This window comes from Hippopotamus amphibius, chromosome 7 (genome assembly GCF_030028045.1).
Source record: "Hippopotamus amphibius kiboko isolate mHipAmp2 chromosome 7, mHipAmp2.hap2, whole genome shotgun sequence".
Lineage (NCBI taxonomy): Eukaryota > Metazoa > Chordata > Mammalia > Artiodactyla > Hippopotamidae > Hippopotamus > Hippopotamus amphibius.
This window is the reverse complement of record NC_080192.1, coordinates 113,628,022-113,648,449: the sequence shown is the minus strand read 5'-3', so window position 1 is coordinate 113,648,449 and position 20,428 is coordinate 113,628,022. Positions and strand designations below refer to the sequence as shown.

The window sequence follows — 20,428 nt, the reverse complement described above, 5'->3', positions numbered from 1 at the left end:
ATGGGAAATACAAAGACTCAAACTGCTATCATAACGATTTAGCCAACATCTTATGTTCACTTGTGGCTTCCATGAAGTTTTGCCAAAAACAAACTTTGACAACCTTGAGAAAGTAACACTGGCCCAAAAAGAAACCATAGAAAGACTAAGAAAAAAGAGAGGGATAGCCAGAATAAAATTTTAAGAATCCCACACACTCATTTTTGTATCTTTCAGGGGATACTTTTTTCAAAGAAGAATGCATGGCAGATAACATGGGAAGGATACAAGAAAAATGGAGATAACCAGAGGAAAAAAGAAAAGGCAAAATTAAGGAAAAGTCACATAGACAGTTTTTGAGACAGACAGATATTTTAAAACTTTAATAACAAACAGGATTTTAGCACACTCTAAAGGCCCCACCCAAAACTGGTGACAAACATTCAAGATTTTGCATCCAAAATACACTGGTACTTGCCAGGTCCAAATATTAGCTATCAGACTGGATATTCTTTACTATTCCTATGCACTGTTCCAGTAGGAAAACTAAACCAACAAATTTTAGTATTTAGACTAGCAGCCAAAATAAATCTATAATTGTATCTTAGTATCATGAACCATCACCAACCTTCCAACTCATTTTTAGTAAAGAACAAAACATAACATTTTCTCTGCAACCACATAACTCTAGATTAGTTTAATTATCAGCCCAAAGTATTGCACTGCATGATGCAGTGTGTGTTTAGGATACACTCAGTCTGTTTTTAATACGTCTGTCATTTGCGCTCCAAAATGCATTCATCAACTTTATTTCAACACCAATATATAAATTTACTTCATGATTTTCTAAATGTTCAAAGGAACGTTCATGTTAGTTAGTATATACCTTTAACAGCCAATCCATTCTGACCTGTTGTAGTACAGGTCCAGTAATCCCCCCCTTTATCCACAGTTTCAGTTACCCTCGGTCAACCACAGTTTGAAAATATTAGATGGAAAATTCCAGAAATTTTAATAAACAATAAATAATCTATAAGTTTTAAATTGCATGCCGTTCTGAACAGCGTGATGAAATCTCACACTGTCCCTCTCCATCCCACCTGGGAGCCCGAACCATCAACATCGTCTGCAGCTGACATCCAACTATCAACATCATCAGGGCTCCTCCTTCTGACATACCACCAGGAGGTCAACAGCAGCCTAACACTACGTCACACTGCCCATGTCATTCACTTCACTTCATCTCATCACACAGGCATTTTATCATCTCACATCAACACAAGAAGAAGAGTGAGCACAGTACAGTAAGATTTTGAGAGAAACAGAGAGGCCACATTCACATAACTTTTATTACAGTATACTGTTATAACTGTTCTGTTATTATTGGTTATTATTGTTAATCCCTTACTGTGCCTAATCTATAAATTAAATTTTATCATAAGTATGTATGTATAGGAAAAAACATAGTATGCATAGGGTTTGGTACTATCTGCACTGCCAGGCATCCACTGGGCGTCTTGAATCATATAGCCCTCAGATAAGAGGGGACTGCTGTATACATATGCCACCTAGGGCATCCCAGGCACTGAATTTAGTTCCTACACTTTCGGAAATTGTTCATTCATTCTAACAACTATTTATTGTGTACCTACTTCTGCCAGGCACTGTGCTAAGCACAAGGGAGGAAAACATAGACAAGATTCCTGTTAAACTGCAACAACTCCATGAAGGAGAAATCTATGGGAAGGGGAGAACACTAAGAGACAAGACTGGCAAGGTAGCAGGAGTGAAACTATTACAGGACCTGGTCACTCACATATTTTAAATAAAATGGAAGAGGGAGTGGGCAGAGCAAAGGGTTAAGTAAAGATTATGTGTAACATGATAAATTATATGACTAGAAAAGATTACTTTGGATGCAGTAAAAAGGAAATGGAAGGAGATAAGAGTACATGTGGGGAAACAAGAGAGGATAAAAGCCTACAGTAAGGTGAGAAGATGCAGATAGAAGACAAAGACATTTGAAAGCTATTTAAGGGGCATCACTGCAAGAACGTGGAGCTAGGTGAGATTATAAGGAGCAGAGGGGAGAGGTCAAGCTGCCCTAGGCTCCTGACTTGCATAAACAGGTCTCTGGTAGGGCCATCTGCAAAGATCCAAGGGTTGGGAAGGAAAGGACAGATGAAAGTTTATGAGTTCAATTTTGGGCATTTTGAGTATCTCCCCTAATTTTATTTTTTTAATTAAATGGTCTTTATATGTCCAATGGTCTCTGCTGACTCCTAACAAGTTGCTTTCTCTGACTGAATCCCATCAACTGCTAATTTATACTGCCTGCTTCCCCAGCCCCAGACAGAATACAACCCTGGTAGGTTATATTCTGAAATGACAATGTTATAAAACCTAATTTACCCCAGAGGAGGAAGTACCTTGCTGATCATCTGGCTATTTATTTATTTATTTGGGTTATTTTTTTTATAGTTAAAACTATTACTAAAAAGGCAGAAACACCATTAGTTATAATAATAATTTCTTTTCCCCCCTATTTAGGCTCTATATCTCTCTAAAGAAATGATTAGAGGAAAAAACATAGTAATTCTAGCTTTCTTCGTTTACTGACCTGCATCAGTGTCCATGGGGATGAGGCCTTCTGGGGAGGAGCTCTGAATAACTGGAGACACCACAGCGGAAAGCCTATAGGACGTCACAAGGAGCTTCTCCACCACAGGTCTCCACTCACTCATCAACTGCAGACTGCTGCAATAAGGACGTTAGGGTAATTTATACTAAAAGCAAAAATCACTTTTTCAAGATGGAAATTAACAGATAAAAGGGGTCGAAAGAATCTGGGTTTCAAAATCACGCAATCTATGAAATAGTTAAGACATAAAAATATGTGTCTATATATGGTGTATATATATGTACATTTTTAAATCTAATTTTTAATTATCTTTATGCCAATACATTCCTTTTTCAGAAAACATTCTAGTAAGAGTTTAAAGCTCACAAGGTCAGTGAGAATTTAGGAGAGAGCTGGGGATATACTTACTTTAGAGGTAGCTTCCGCAAAGCTCCCGTTATACAGTGGACCCGCCCGTACATTGGAAACGATGCTGCTGCCTGAAGCAGAGAATTTTCAGCCCGAGATACTTCTTCCTCAAGATTTTCCAACAAGCATTTGATAACTAGAAAAAGAAAAACAAACACACACCAAAATAATGCCAGTACACATTTACAAATGTGTGCATAGCAGAACAGTTCCCACAAAAACACCCAAATTAATTGAACTTTATACCAGAGGTTTTTGAATGAAAAAAAAGAGATTTTTCAAGGTTATCCAGACTGTTCTCCATTTCCAGCTAAGGTAGAACTGTGTCTGTCCCCTAACTTCCTGGATCCATTTACAGCATTCATTCTGGATCATTCCTCCTAGACATCCTCTACCTGGGTTATCAGACCTCAGCCCCAGGTGCCATTCGCTATTTGCACAGATTTTTTAAAATAATAACTTTATTGAGATATTCATTTACCAAACAATTTATACATTTAAAGCGTATAAGTCAATGATTTTTAGGATAGTCACAGCTATGTGCAACCACCACCACAGTATCCTCCCCCTCTCAAAAAGCCTCACCCATTATCAGTCACTCCCCTCCCTGAACCTCTCACTTTCCCCAGTCCTAGGCAACCTCTTATCTGTTTTCTGCTTAATTTGGACATGCCATATAAATGGAATCATATGATAATGTGGCTTCTTTCAAAGTTCATCCATGCTGTAGCATGTATTAATATTTCATTACTTTTAACCGTTGAATAACAGTCCATTGTATGGATACACCACATTTTACTTATCCATTTATTGGCTGACGGACATGTGAGATGTTTCCACTTTTTGGCTAATATGAATTATGCTGCTATGAACATTCATGCACAAGTTTTTGTTTGGACATAGTTTTTATTTTTCTTAAGTATATGTCCATTAAGGACTGAATGTTTGTGTCTCCCTGCCCAGCCCCACATTCATGCTGAAACCCTCACCCTCAATGCAATGGTATTTAGAGGTGGAATCTTTAGGAAGTAATCAAGTTGAGCTGAGGTCATGAGGGTGGGACCCCCATGATGGGATCAGTGTTCTTATAAAAGGATGATAGACCAGAGCTTGCTCTCTCCTCCATGTGATCACAGAGTGAGAAGGCTGCTATCTATAAACCAGGAAAAGGGTTCTCACCAGGAACCAAATCTGTTGGCACCTTAATCTTGACCTTCTTAGCCTCCAGAACTGTGAGAAACAAATGCCTGTTGTTTAAGCCACCCACTCTATGGTATCTTGTTATAGCAGCCTGAGCTGATTAAGACAATGCCCAAGAGTGGAACTGTGGAGTCACATGGTAATTCTATGTTTAACCTTTTTTGAGAAACTACCAGATTGTTTTCCAAAGGGGCTGGACTATTTTACATTGCCATCAACAGTATATAGGAGAGATCCATTTTCTCCACATCCTCATCAATACTTATCTATTTTTTTAGTAAAAGGCGAAAGATTTATACGATCTGAAGAGAAACCAGAGTATATCATCTATTTTTTTGATTACAGATATTCTATTGAGTGTGAAGTGCTTCCTCATTCTGATTTTGATTTGCATTTCCCTAAAGGCTGATAATGCTGATCATCTTTTCATCTGCTTATTGTTCATAGTCATCTTTTTTGGAGGAATGTCTATTCAGATTCTTTGTCTATTTTTTACTTTGGTTATGTCCTTATATCAGTGAGTTGTAAAAGTTCCTTATGTATTCTAGATACAAGTCCCTTAACAGATAAAGGATTTGGAAATATTTTTCCCATTCTGCAGGATGCCTTTTCACTTTCTTGATGGTGTCCTTGACACACAAAAGTTTCAAATTTAATAAGTCCAATTTATCTACTTTTTCTTTGTTGTCTGTGCTTTGGGTGTCATATCTAAGAAACTGTTACCTAACTCACGATCACAAAAATGTACACCTATGTTTTCTTCTAAGAGTTTCACTGTTTAACTCCTGCATTTAGGTCTTTGATTCATTTTAAGCTAATTTTTGTATATAGTATGACGTACTGGGTCCAATTTTGTTCTTTTGCATGTGGATCATCTAGTTACCCTAGCACAGTAGATGTCTCCCCTCACCACTCAGAAGAGGGTTATATTTTAAGCTTTAGAATTGTCTATAACCAGTAAATTATTCACACTTAGAATACATAAAGAATTCCTAAAAATCAATAGGAGAAAGGCAAACAACCCCACATAAAACTGAACAAAGGATACACAAAGGCATTTCACAGCAGGGGAGAAGTGAATGGCTTATAAATATGTAAAAAGATGCTCAATTACATTAGTAATCAGAAAAACGCAAGACAAAAACCACATGAGATACCATTTGATATTCTGCAAATTTTTAAAATCTGACACTAGTGAGTTATAGTGATGATGTGATGCACTACAACTCACAATTTATTGGTGGGTGGGTGTGTAATTTGAAAATCTGTTTGGCATCATCTAGTAAAGTTGAAGATGTATATACTTCACGATTAAGCCATTCTACTCTTTTGTTTATCATAAACTCTTGGACATGTGCATTAGAAGATATATCCAAGAATGTTCACATTGGCATTATTTATTTAGAAAAAAGAAGTCCATCAATAGGAGAATGCATTAATACATTGTAGTAAATCTGTACAATACTATCTACATGAAATTCAAAATCATGCAAAAGTAAATAATGTATTGTTTAATACCATATACACAGGTAGTAAAATCTTAGTAAAAACAAGATGAAAGGTTAATATGAAACATAGGGCAGTAATTACAAGGTGGGAAGAGGGAGCTAGGATAACAAAGAGGCTGCAAAGTTATGGGTGCTGTTGTAATTCTTTTTTTTTAAATTAATTTATTTATTTATTTATTTACTTATTTTATTGGCTGTGTTGGGTCTTTTTGCGCAGGCTTTCTTTTTAGTTGCAGTGAGTGGGGGCTACTCTTCATTGGGGTGCGCGGGCTCCTCATTGCCATGGCTTCTTTTGTTGCGGAGCACGGGCTCTAGGTGCGTGGGCTTCAGTAGTTGCAGCACATGGGCTCAATAGTTGTGGCTCACGGGCTCTAAAGCGCAGGCTCAGTAGTTGTGGCGCACGGGCTTAGTTGCTCCACGGCATGTGGGATCTTCCTGGAGCAGGGATCGAACCCGTGTCCCCTGCATTGGCAGGCGGATTCTCAATCACTGCGCCACCTAGGAAGCCCTATTGTAATTCTTAAGCTGGATGTTATCACCTAGCTTGGGGGCAAAACTTGTGAAATTTTTATATTATTACTATTTAAATCCTATATATATTTAAATATTCTTTGTATGTTTGAAATATTTCATAAAGTTTTAAAATGTCTTGAATTTGAAAGCCGTCACATGAAGCATAAACTCCCAGTACACCTCAACTGCAGATCTCTTCTTGTCATCTTATCAGGGTCTCCTCTGCAACCCAGCCCTGAAGCAATTAGAGTCAGGCACATGTCACGTTCCACGGCACTGTCATCTCTCCATCCCCAGCTCTATGGCCACATTTCCACCAGAACTATCCATGGCCTCCTAATTTTCTCCTATTATTAGTTCTCTTTTTCATGGCTTTTTCCACCATCTTGGAGAGAATAATTTTCAACTTTCTACATCTGACTTCTATTTTGTTTAATAAAAATACCTATCTGTTCTTATTTCTGGTACAATTCCAAAATGAAGATTTACTAGAATAAAATTAAGTATATGAACCCCCAACAAATATTTGTTTAAAGTCATTAGATCTAAACCAACTCAGACCCTAGGTTTTGGAATTAGCTATATGGGAAGAGTAAAAGGCAAGGGTATGACAGCCAGTTAAAATATAAACCCCAACAGACAAAGGAACTCTGCTCTATACAGAATTAACAAAGATGATCTGGCTATAGTCAGTAAAATTTCTGCAGGAAAAAAAAGTACATCTTTGGTAGAGAAAGAGGTCTTATTTAAATAAAAGCTCTATTAATGTACATTTGCATATATACTGATTTAACATGAATCCTCTGTTTAGAAACAATATAGCTGAGTAAACTGTGTAAAGGAGAATTTCATGATATAGTTATATGCTGGTAAACTACTAAGCTGGTAACTCTTAAATAAAAAAACCCACAAAGTAAGTGTTTTAACCATTAGATCTCCTAACCAAACAAATAGTGAGGGAGTAAGATGTTGGTTTTGATAAATAAGAGCAAAAGGTCATTTACTCAATACGAACCCATCAATGTGTTACTTTCCACCACAGCAGCAGACTCATCTCCAGCTCCACATGCAACCCGCTGAGTTTTTAAGTAAGCAGACAGAGATGACGGCAGAGCGTTCTGCCAGATTAAGAAGTTCAGTAGGTAGGAAGCCGTTACACAGTCATATGGTTTGGTGCTTGTGCTGAGCTCCAGTGCTGCCTGGAATAAGCCTTGTAGTTTCTCTGAATCCTAGGATAAAACAGAGACTCAGTCACTGTCACTGAAACATTTCTTTAATTTGAAGGAATAACACATAGTTAAAGACAGAGCTTGCCACACAACTGTGACTCAATATGAATGTTGATTCCTGAATATAGGTAGGAGGTTGTTTTGTTTTGTTTTGTGTTTTGTTTTGTTGCCACGCCATGCAGCATGCAGGATCTTACTTCCCTGACCAGGGATCGAACCTGTGCTCCCTGCATTGGGAGCATGGAGTTTTAACAACTGGACCACCAGGGAAGTCCCAATAAAGCTTTTTTTTTTTAAAGTACCTCTTTCTTCAGCAAAAGTATACTTTTTCCTGTGGAAATTCGGCTATGACTATAAGCAGATCATCTTTGTTATTTCTATATAGCCCAGAGTTGTTCTGCATGTCAAGGTTTGTTTTACTGGGCGTCATGCTGCTGCCCTTCTCCCCACCCGCTTCCCATACAGCTAGTTCAATGGAGAAAAATACACATACATATGAAAATACAAATTCACCAGGCTGTTACTGGCAAAGCTCTACGTATATGTGTGAAAAATAAGGTGATAAGATCAACGTGAGAAATTCTGCATCAGAGCTCCCATACCTATATCTCATCTAAACATCCACTCACATAGCCTGTCCTCAAGAAGACAGAACAAAGGGCAGTTCATTGTAATACGCATGGAAAGGCACAGGGCTGAGGATAGGAGACATGGATCCTAGTCCCAGTTCCACGGCTGACAAGCTGCAGGTTCACAACACCGGAGCTCAGGGTTTCATTGCTCAATAATATTGATTCTACTAAGATTCTCTCTTAAGTGTCTAGTATAAGCGAAGAAAAGCCATTATAAACTTAATCTTGAATTTGATCATAGGTATACCAATATTTAATAATGTCTTCTAATATCAAATAATAGATGCAAATATCAGTTTATTTCTATTTAAATTCTTTGCTGTCTGATGTTTAATTTTCTATGACCTAACGAACTGAAAGGCAGTGGCCAAAAGCTCTAAATAAATGTTAGAATCAATTAAGCATCAAAATCATTTTTTATAACTGACAGTTAAGTCCCTAAACTGCCTAACTAACCAATTAGGAAGAAACAAAATAAATAGCCTTTGGAATCTAAAAGAGCATCTTTGTTCTATCATCTCAGGTCAATCAAAATATAATATAAAGCCCTTGGATATGCAGCTCCACAAGAAAGAAAGGCAAGAGACTAGGTGAGTAGTAAAATCATATATTAGAAAGATATGCCATCAAAAATATAAACCTACAGGTCCTTAGAGAGATTAGGCTAGCATTCAAAAAATGTTTTCAAGTTAACTATATTAAAAAGTTAATTACATAGGGTATACCTAAAGAAAAAGACTGAAAATATACATAATTAATATTTTAAAATCTTGTGTGCTTATTCCTAGGACCATTTTACTAACACACAAGCCAGACCAGCTATATAACCACCAGAATCCTACAGCAAGCCATGTGTACTACTAAGTTTCCTGAACTCTACAGTTTGTGTCTATATACAAAGCACATATTTGGCCTCCATAGTTCACATAAGAACCAGGTCTTCCATATAGGTGCCAAAATATATACCTTTCCCCACTCCAGATACTCTCAAAATACTAGGCAGGAATGAGGCCTAGTTATACATATGATATGAAGCTACAATGTGCATGTATGAATGGCAAGAGGCAAGGTTTAGTGGAAGGCGAGATAGAGAAAGAAAGAGAAAGCATCTTCTTTGAAAACTCTTATAAAGTACAAAATTAGCAGCCTAAGCACCGAAGAAGCTTCTGCTCATCAGGGCACCTGAAAGACCACCAGGATAGATGGACACTAGAAAGCAACTCTCAATGAGAACCCAGTTCAGAAGAGATATTTGAGACTTTGCAATGCCATCCAGAGGCAGTCAAAACAGACACCCTGGGCTGACATGTGCTCCTACAGAATCCCATTGTATCTACAAGCTGCCATACCCTATACACAGCCTAATAGCTAGAGCCCAGACCATGGCTACCCCTGCAGGTCACCCCTGCAGGCTCCTGTGGCCTTTATACAGCTCCAACTGGGAGCCATAGCAAAGCTCTACAGCCAGTGATCCCACAGCTACTAGTGACCTCACTGCCCCAAAATACGCCTCAAGGGTAGAGCCAAGTACCTGGGCTATGGGGTCCCTTGAAGACCCATCCCCAAGCTGTGCCTTCACTCCTGAGCCTATCTTTGATTCTCACCCGAAGGTGGGAAGTGCAAGGCATCAGGAAGAGCATAGGAGCTGGGGATAGGGTCGAACACCCAGGGAGAGAACTATTGTTAACCTCAAGTATTCTGAGTTTCAGTCTCAGTTTAGCTATTGCTTGTTGGAAGATCAGAAACATGTTCTTTACCTCACTTACGCTCAGTTTCCCAGTCTACTAAGCGGGGAGATTATCTCAAAAAAAAAAAATCAAGTTACTGTAAGTGATGTGTTTTGATCGAATATTAACATGTCCAAGGGAACTGGGTAGACCACAGTTAACTGAAATCTACCAATAATCTTGTAAACAATAAAACCTACTGACTCCTATACCTCCCTTTATATCAAAACAATTTTTTTTAAAAAAAGCAAAGCTCACTGATTTGGATTTTGTTTCTCTTACAATATTTCCTCCTTCCCCACTACCCATCTCTACAGCTTCTCCATCCCACCACCTGCAACAGGACAGTATTAATGATAACTGAAGCAGAAGATGTAAGAAGGCAGATACAAAGAGCCTGGACAAACCACAGATTGCTTTATCTGCTGCTAAGATAGAAAGTTTTCATGCATACACCACATTTACATTTACAGAAGAAAAGTCCAAATACCTGAAATTGTACAAATGTTTTTGGTAACTTCATTAGAAGATCAAATGCTAAAATTTTCACTTCTTCAAAAGTGCCAGTTAAACATTCCATTAGTGTTTGGAAACGACCAACATCAATATCATGACTCAGCTGATATACTGTTTGGACGTTACCTAAAAATTAAAAACAAAAATTTTTTAAATGAACAGCAGGAAAAGGAAATCAACATTTTGTCAAATTTATAGAAAATCAGTACAAGAACTCACACCTTATACTTTACCCACTATAGCATAAAAATATTTCCAATAATTTGTTTACTAAAATGATAAAATAGTAAGTATTACAATTCTACAAATAGGAAATATTTCATTATAGATTATTACAAGATATTGAATACAGTTCCCTGTGCTATACAGTAGGACCTTGTTGTTTATCTATTTGATACACAGTAGTCTGTATATGTTAATCTCAAACTACTAATTTACCTCCCCCCTTTCCACTCCACTAACCCCTTTGGTAATCGTAAGTTTTTTCTGCCAGTAGTCTATTTGTTTTATAAATAAGTTCATTTGTACTGTTTTTTAAGATTCCACATATAATTGATATCATATATTATCTGTCTTTTTCTGTAGGACTTCACTTAATACGATAATCTTTAGGTTCATCCATGTTGCTGCAAATGGCATTATTTCTTTTTTATGGCTGAGTAGTATTCCATTGTCTGTGTGTGTGTGTGTGTGTGTGTGTGTATACACAGACCACATCTTCTTTATTCATTCATTTGTTGATGGGCATTTAGGTTGTTTCCATGTCTTGCTATTGTAAACAGTGCTGCTGTGAACACTGAGGTACATGTATCTTTTTGAATTAGAGTTTTCATTTCCAGATATATGCCCAAGAGTGGGACTGCTGGATCATATGGTAACTCTATTTTTAATTTTTTAAGGAAACGTCATACTGTTCTCCATAGTGGCTGTACCAATTTACATTCCCACCGACAGTATAGGAGGGTTCCTTTTTAGCCACACTCTCTCCAGCATTCATGTTTAAAATGATGGCCATTCTGACTGGTGTGAGGTGATACCTCATTGTAGTTTTTTTTCTTTTTTTGGAGGGTGGGGGTGGGGGGTGTGGGTGGCTACACCATGTGGCTTGGGCTTGTGGGATCTTAGTTCCCCGACCCGGGACTGAACCTGGGCCCCCTGCAGTGGAGGCACAGAGTCCTAACCACTGGACTACCAGGGAATTCCCACTTGTAGTTTTGACTTGCATTTCTCTAATAATTAGTGACATTGAGCATCGTTTCACGTGCCACTTGGCCATCTGTATGTCTTCTCTGAAAAAATGTCTATTTAGGTCTTCTGCCCATTTCTTAATTGAATTGTTTGGTTTTTTGATATTAAGCTGTAGGAACTGTGTGTATATTTTGGAAAGTAATCCCTTGTCTGTAGCTTCGTTTGCAAATATTTTCTCCCAGTCTGTAGGCTGTCTTTTCATTTTGTTTATGGTTTCCCATTTGCTGTGCAAAGCTTTTAAATTTAATTAGGTTCTATTTATTTGTTTTTATTTTCATTACTCTAGGAGACAGAGCCATAAAATATCACTGCAATTTATGTTAAAGTGTTCTGCCTATGTTTTCCTCTAAGAGTTTTATAGTATCCAGACTTACATTTAGGTCTTTAATCCATTTTGAGTTTATTTTTGTTAGAGAATATTCCAATTTCATTATTTTACATGTAGCTGTCCAGTTTTCCCAGCACCATTTATTGAAGAGAATGTCTTTTCTCCATCGTATATTCTTGCCTCCTTTGTTGTAGATTAATTGGCCATAAGTGCATGGGTTTATTTCTGGGCTTTTTATCCTGTTCCATTGATCTACGTGTCTGTTTTTGTGACAGTACCATACTGTGTTGATGACTGTAGCTTTGTAGTATAGTCTGAAGTCAGGGCATGTGATTCCTCCAGCTCTATTCTTCTTAAGATTGTTTTGGCTATTTGGGGGTCTTTCAAGTTTTCATACAAATTTTAAAAAATTTTTTATTCTAGTACTGTGAGAAATGCCATTGTAATTTGATACAGATTGCACTGAATCTGTAGATTGCCTTGGGTAGTTTGGTCATTTCGACAATATTGATTCTTCCAATCCAAGAACATGGTATACCTTTCCATTAGTTTATGTCATCCTCGATTTCTTTCATCAGTGTCTTACAGCTTTCAGGATACAGGTCTTCTGCCTACTTAGGTAGGTTTATTCCTAGGTATTTTATTCTTTTTGATGTGATGATAAATGGGATTGTTCCTTAATTTCCCTTTCTGATATTTCATTGTTAGTGTATAGAAATGCAACAGATTTATGTATATTAATTTTATATCCTGCAACCTTACCAAATTCATTGATGAGCTCTAGTAATTTTCAGGTAGTGTCTTTAGGATTTTCTATGTATAGCATCATGCCATCTGCAAACAGTGACAATCTTACTTCTTTTCCAATTTGGATTCCTTTTATTTCTTTTTCTAATTGCTGTGGCTAGGACTTCCAAAACTATGTTGAATAAAAGTGGTGAGAGTGGGCATCCTTGTCTTGTTCCTAATCTTAGAGGAAATGCTTTTTGCATTTCACCACTGAGTATGATGTTAGCTGTGGGTCTGTCATATATGGCCTTAATTATGTTGAAGTAGGTTCCCTCGATGCCTACTCTGAAGAGTTTTTATCATGAAAGTTTTACCATAAAAACAAAAGTGAGGAAAAAAAGACCTACAAAAACAAATCCAAAACAATTAACAAAATGGCAATAGGAACACACATATTGATAATTACCTGAAATGTAAATGGACTAAATGCTCCAACCAAAAGACACAGACTGGCTGAATGGATACAAAAACAGGACCTGTATATATGCTGACTACAAGAGACTCATACAGATCTAGAGACACATACAGACTGAAAGTGAGGGGGTAGAAAAAGATGTTCCACACAAATGTAAATCAAAAGGAAGCCAGAGTAGCAATACTAGCATCAGACAAAATAGACTTTAAAATAAAGACTACTACAAGAAACAAAGAAGGATACTATGTAATGATCAAAGTATCAATCCAAGAGGGAGATACAACAATTGTAAATATATATGCACCCAAGATTGAAGCACCTCAATATATAAGGCAAATGTTAACACACATAAAAGAAGAAATTGACAGTAACACAATAATAGTGGGGGACTTTAACATCCCACTTATATCAATGGATAGATCATCCAGACAGAAAATCAATAAGGAAACACAGGCCTTAAGTGACACATTAGACCAGATGGACTTAATTGATATTTAAAGAACATTCCATCCAAAAGAAGCAGAATACACATTTTTTTCAAGTGCACATGGAACACTTTCCAGGATAAATCACATGCTGGGCCACAAAGCAAACCCTGGTAAATTTAAGAAAACTGAAATCATATCAAGCATCTTTTCCAACCACAACATTATGAGACTAGACATCAATTACAAGGAAAAAACTGCAAAATTCAAACACATGGAGGCTAAACAATATGCTACTAAACAACCAATGGATCACTGAAGAAATCAAAGAGGAAATAAAAAAATAACTAGAGACAAATGAAAGGAAATAAATATTTCTAAAAATTTGTTTAAAACTATTTCATTCTCTTTCAAAAAGTTACACATTACATAAAAGATACCTGAGTTATTTTTCAAATAAACAACTACAAGCAAATAAACTTAGGAATACATCTTTCAAAACATTCATAAACCTTCGTGTCCTAGAATTCAAAGTTCTACCGTGTCTTAGGTGAACCAACATAGAATAATCAATACAATGACATATCCTAATAGCATTCCTGGGCATCAACAATAAAGAAGGAATATTTTTGCCATTCAGGCAAAAAGTTCAATTCATATACAAAGTGGAACAAGTCAGGCTGACTTCACTCCTTGCCACAGCAATATGTAGTGCTAGAAGATAGTGGAGCAATGCTTACCAAATCCTTAGGGAGAAAAGGGGTGATGAAAATCTACATGTCGAAATCCTATTCCAGTATCAAGTGTAACAGCAATATAAACATTTCTGAATGTGCAAGAAATCAAGAACTACATTTTCCCAAAAACTCTTCTCAAAGAAAGATGAATTTCAGCCAACCAAGAAATAAACAGAAAAACTATCACTACAGAATGACAGTCACCAAATCCATTTAATTCTTAAGATTAAGAATAAACCTGTGGGAATAATGGATTTCATAGCAGAATGTGAAGAACACTTAACATTTAACAAATTAACCCCTCATAATGCCTGAAAACATTCCTATGCTTAATTAGAGGAATGTTGCTCAATATAAATCAGCATGTGAGTTTATTTAATCTTAACTCACGAGTTAGTCCAACCCTGTGAAATTCATAGGGCAAGCAAATGAAGTTTTTGTCACTTCAATCACACCTCTGCTCAAATCTGCCTCTTCTTTTCCAATTTGGACACCTTTTATTTCTTTTTCTTGCCTACTTCCTCTGGCTAAAGCTTCTGGTACAATGGTGAATAGCAGCAGTGAAAGTGAGCATCTGTGTCTTGTTACTGATCACAGGGGAGGTGATTTCAGTCCTTCACCATTGAATATGGTGCTGCCTACCGGCTTTTCATGAATGTCCTTTATCACACTGAGGAAGTTCTCTTCTGTTTCTAGTTTGCCAAGTGTTTATTTACCTAAAAGGGTGTGGAATTTTGTCAATGCTTTTTCTGCACTGATTGAGATTATCATATGTTTTTTTTCTTTCCTCTGTTCTAGTGTGGTATATTACATTTACTATCTTTTCTTATGTTGAAACACCCTTGCATTCCTAGGATAAATTCCACTTACTTAGTCATGGTATATAATACTTTGAATATGCTGTTGGATTTGGTTTTCTAGCATTTTCTTGAGAATTTCTGCATCTATATTCATAAAAGATACTGGCTATAGTATTCTTTTCTTGTGGTATCTTTGATATCAGAGTGATGCTGACTTCATAGAATGAGTTCGGAAATGTTCCCTCCTCTCCAATTTTTTTGAAATTTGTGATTAATTCTTCTTTAAATGTTTGGTAAAATATAGCAATGAAGGCTCTCACTCCCCTTGGACTTTTCTTTGCTGAGAGCTTTACTTTTGAGAGGCTTTTGACTCTGTATCTTTATCTGTTATAGGTCTGTTCAAATTTTCTACTTTTTGAGTCAGCAATTTGTATATTTCTAGGATTTTTGTCCATTCCATGTTGGTTACCTAATTTATTAGACATACAATATAATTATTCACAGTATTGTCTTATAATCTTTTTTATTTCTGTAAGGCCAGTAGAAATGTCTCTTTTACTTCTGCTTTTAGTGATTTATGTCTTCTTTTTTTTATTCTTAGTATAACTAAAACTTTGTCAATTGTGTTGATCTTTAAAAAAACAACAACAACCACCAACTTTTGGTTTTGCCGATTCTCTGTATTGTTTTTCTATTCTCTATTTCGTTTATCTCTGTTCTAATCTTTATTTCCTTCCTTCTGTAGCTGTGGGTTAAGTGTGCTCTTCCTTTTCTAAGTCCATGAGGTGTAAAGTTAGGTTATTGATTTGAGATCTTTTTTCTTTCTTAATGTAGGCATTTACAGTTATATAAATCTCCTTATTAGTACTGCTTTTGCTTTATCCTATAAGTTTTGATAAATTGTGTTTTTGTTCTCTTTCCTCTCAAAGTGTTTTCTAATTTCCCTTGTGATTTCTTCTTTGATCCATTGGTTGTTTAAGAGCTCTGCTCAAATTGGAAGCCTTCTCTGACAGCACTGTATGAAACAGCTATTACTCCCAACCTCCCAGGTACTATATACTTCCCTGCCCTTCTCTTCTTAAAATATTTTTTCATACTATTTATCTCCATCTGAAATTCTACATATTACTTGTTGACTTACTGTCTGTCTACCTTCACTAAAGTCTAAGCTCAAAAATGGAAAGCACTCCATTTTGTACACTGCATATCCTTGGCACTAAATAAATATTTGTTGAACAAACCCTTTTAATCTAATTGTGGAATCTAATTTTTCACCATGAATACTGTGACATTTTATTCCAAATGAGAAAGATGCATGTGGCTTCTTCTTCTTGAACTAGGACATACATGAGGAATGGCACAAACCACTTTAACTAATGCCAAGTCATAGTTTCTCTATAAAATAATATGAAAACCTACATTAGCATTCTTGAGACAAAGACGAAGAATGAATTTACATTTCCCATTCTATATTTTTCAGTCATGCTTCTTTAGCCTCCTTTACAGTTAATGGCTACAGTATGGCTTGCTCAATTTGCATTACCTCCCAGTTGTTTAATTAACACCATTACTGTGCCATCAGTCACTGCCCTATTATATGACATTCAATTAGAAAGATGACACAGGTTTTACACTTTTAAAGTATATTTAAATATTTTAAACTATTCTCTCAACTGAAAAATTACCAGTATATTTCAGCCTAGGTATTTCCCGTACACCCAGGTGTAACCAAAAATAGAGTAAATGTACAGAAAACTTTTTGTTAAATGTATAGTCAATCACTCTCAGGTAAAACTTTATCTTCTTTTCTTTTTAATATTTTATTTATTTGTTTGTTAATTTTTTATTTTTGGCTGCGTTGGGTCTTATTTGCAGCATGCGGGATCTTTGTTGTGGCATGCAGAATCTTCTGTTGCAGTGCGTGGGCTCCTCTCTAGTTGTGATGTGAAGGCTCCAGAGCACATGGGCTCCATAGTTGTGGCATGCAGGCTTCAGAACCCATGGGCTCTGTATTTTGCAGCATGTGGGCTCTCTAGCTGAGGCACAGGCTCAGTAGTTGTGGCATGTGGGTTTAGTTGCCCTGTGGCATGTGGGATCTTAGTTCCCCAACCAGGGATAGAACCCAAGTCTCCTGCATTGGAAGGTAGATTCTTTACCACTGGACCACCAGGCAAGTCCCAAAACCTTACTTTCTAAATTCAGTTGTAGTACCACTGAAATTCCCTAAACTGATGAGTACTCCTATATTCATTTTCTGTGGATGCTGTAACAAATTTCCATGACTGTGGTAGCTTAAAACCACAGAAATCTATTTTCTAACAGTTCTGGAAGCCAGAAGTCTGAAATCAAGGTGTCTGTAGGGCCACGCTCACTCTCGAGGTTGTAAGGGACAATCCATTCCTTGTCTCTTTAAGCTTCTAGTGGCTGCCAGCATTGCCTGGTTTATAGCCATAATACTCCAATCTCTACCTCCACTGTCACAATGACTCCTCCTTTTCTTTTTGTTATATTTCCCTCTGCCTCTCTTATAATGCCACTTGCAAAGGACTTAAGGCCCATCCAGATAATCCTAGATTATCTCATTTTAAGATCCTTGACTTAATCATGTCTACAAAAACCCCCTTTTTAAGTGAGGTTCACACTCACAAGTTCTAAGGATTTGGTGTGGATCTCTTTTGGAGGTCATTTTTTGGCCTACTATACTTATCTTAATCAGGTGATCAAATTTATCATCATGAATAATGGGACAAACCAACATCATATATCTCCTGTTATCATGCCCTGAGAAAGACACTACATCACCTATGCAGTATTCCTGCCAAAAATGCATACCTGACTCAAGCCATAAGAAAACAATAAGAAAAACCCAAACCGAGATACATTCTTCCAAAATGTTAACACCATGAAATAAGAAAATTTCCAAATTGAAAGAGGCTGAAGAGGCATAACAATTAAGTGCAATGTGTGATCTTGGATTGGTACCTGGATCGTGGGGAAATTTTTTTTCTATAAAAAGCCACTTATTAGGACAACTGGTACAATTTGAATATGGATTGTATATTAGATAACAGCACTGTACCAACATTAATTCCAGAATTTGATCATTGTGTTATGGTTAGAAAATTAATGACAAACAGTGAGGTAAAGCAAATATGGCAAAATAATAACAATTTATGAATCTAAGTAGAGGGTATGTGGATGAACTATTTTTGAAACTTTGCTGTTAGTTTATTCACTGAATTATTCTTGAAACTCTGCTGTTAGTTTCAACTTTTTCAAAACAAAAACTTGAAAAAAATGGTTTTCTTCAAATGAAGCAAGCCTGTATTAACAGCAAATAACTGTCTTCCTACCAAAAAATTACACTTTACTTAAAAATTTAAATTAAAAAAAAAACAAAAAAGCCAACTACAGTATAAAACTCCCTCGTCCTTTTGCCATTCCCTCCAACAGAGCAGGAATTTTCCTGTTTGTCTACAGTCAAGTAAGACTGAGCACAAATAAGAAATCACCATTAAAATACATATACACTCATGCACGGGGAGAAAAAGAATCATTTCTTGTCAAATAGGAAACTAAAACAACTCAAAGAGGGAAGTTAAATAGTCATCCTCTTGAGTACCCCACAGAAGGAGAAACAAAGGGTATACTTAAACCAGAATGCCTGGAAATGACATCCTTATATTATCTTTCCGAAACCAGACTTAGACTTATGAAACAGATAGCATATAAGGGAAACCACATTTTAACCACAGAGACTCACTGAGGAATGTTATACATAAGAGAAACTATTATTATATTAAATTTTTAAACTTAGAGAACAGATCGGGCACTATCCTAAAAGAGCAACACACAAATTAGGGGGGTGAGGGCAGCAACTCTTCTCACAATAAGCATAAGCCATGAACACTGTAGTTTCGAGTCAGCAAATAACAATCACTGAAACGTTTCTCTCCCTCATGTCCCTTCCTGGCAAACTGAATATGTCCAAATAACAATTATTATATAATGACACCAACACCTCCCATAAGAATCTAAACAGAAGACAACAAACCTGAAACTTCAAGTAACATAAAATGCTGAAAAAGTATGTTTTGTAAGAAAACAAATACTTTCCCCAAACATGATTGAAAACTTACCTTCCAGCATAGGAAAAACTTCAGCTATTGAGCCTAAAATGGTTAAAGCTGAAAATCTAGTTGGGTAGGAAGAGCCAGGAAACAGTGCTTCAAAAAGACTGTTGCAAATGGATGACATGAAATTCTAAAAAAAAAAAAAAAATTAAAATAAGTATAATTGAGCTACTTCATAATAGGTAACCTTGAAAATATCAGTACTACTACTCTAAAGAGTGATACAGTGATTTTTTTTTTCTAATTTAGAGAGGAAAGATTTTTAAAAACAATACTAGTTGTTCACTTTGTTTCACAATGCATATTGGCACCCTTGACCATGAGCTCATGACTTCAGTGAACCCTATCTTTGTAGAGTCAACAAGAAGTACAGAAGAAAACAAAAACACTAATTTAAAAAGATATGTGTGCCCCATATTCACTGCAGCATTATTTACAATAGTCAAGATATAGAAACAAGTGTCCACAGATAGATAAACAGATAAATAAATCAGACAGAAAAAGACAAATACTACTGCATGATCTCACTTTTATATAGAATAAAAAAAATTAAAATAAAAACAAAAAGCAACCTCATAAATACAGAGAACAGATTGGTGGTTGCTGGGGGTGGGGTGTGGGAAGAGTTGGAAAAATGGGTGAACAGAGTGAAAAGGTACAAACTTCCAATTATAAAATAAAATACTCATCAATAGGCCATGGGATGTAATGTACAGTATGGTGACTATAGTTAATAATATTACATTGTATATTTGAAAGTTGCTCAGAAAAAAAACTCACCCTCATATGTATAAATACAGCTGATTCACTTTGTTGTACAGTGGAAACTGGCACAACATTGTAAAGCAATTATACTCCAATAAAGATCTGAAGAAAAATAAAACTCTCTACTGCCCATCCCCAACTAGATTTTCTAACTCATTTCCCATTACTCAATTCCTCTGTGCCCTATGTCATTGACATTAGTGAATTCACCACTCTCCAAGTTCTCCCTGTACTCTCTTACCTCTAAGCCTTCACTCAAGTTGGTACTAGGGAAAAAATTATTTTGATTTGGTTGTCCAGAGCAGATCTGGATTGGAGTCTGGCTCTGCCACTTCCTGGCTAAGGAAACTTGGATAGTTTGTTTATTCAACTCTTCCAAGCTTCACTTAACTCACTTGTTAAGTGAGGATAATAATGCCCATCTCACAGTTTTGT

The 20,428-nt window shown here is 36.4% G+C and overlaps 1 protein-coding gene across 5 annotated transcripts in view; it reads right to left on the bottom strand.

Moving 5' to 3' along the window:
• Window positions 1–20,428, bottom strand: part of THADA (THADA armadillo repeat containing) — a 323,481-nt gene that overhangs the window by 269,931 nt on the left and 33,122 nt on the right. For 4 of the 5 annotated variants that reach the window (XM_057740678.1, XM_057740680.1, XM_057740681.1 and 1 more), the window contains exons 15-19: window positions 19,235–19,358; window positions 10,328–10,479; window positions 7,265–7,478; window positions 3,029–3,164; window positions 2,600–2,736 (exon numbers count right to left, since the gene is read on the bottom strand). In XM_057740678.1, the coding sequence (XP_057596661.1) occupies window positions 2,600–2,736; window positions 3,029–3,164; window positions 7,265–7,478; window positions 10,328–10,479; window positions 19,235–19,358 (763 nt within the window). Of the gene's footprint in view, window positions 1–2,599; window positions 2,737–3,024; window positions 3,165–7,264; window positions 7,479–10,327; window positions 10,480–19,234; window positions 19,359–20,428 lie in introns of those variants that run through there. The other variant, XM_057740683.1, reaches the window with a different exon arrangement.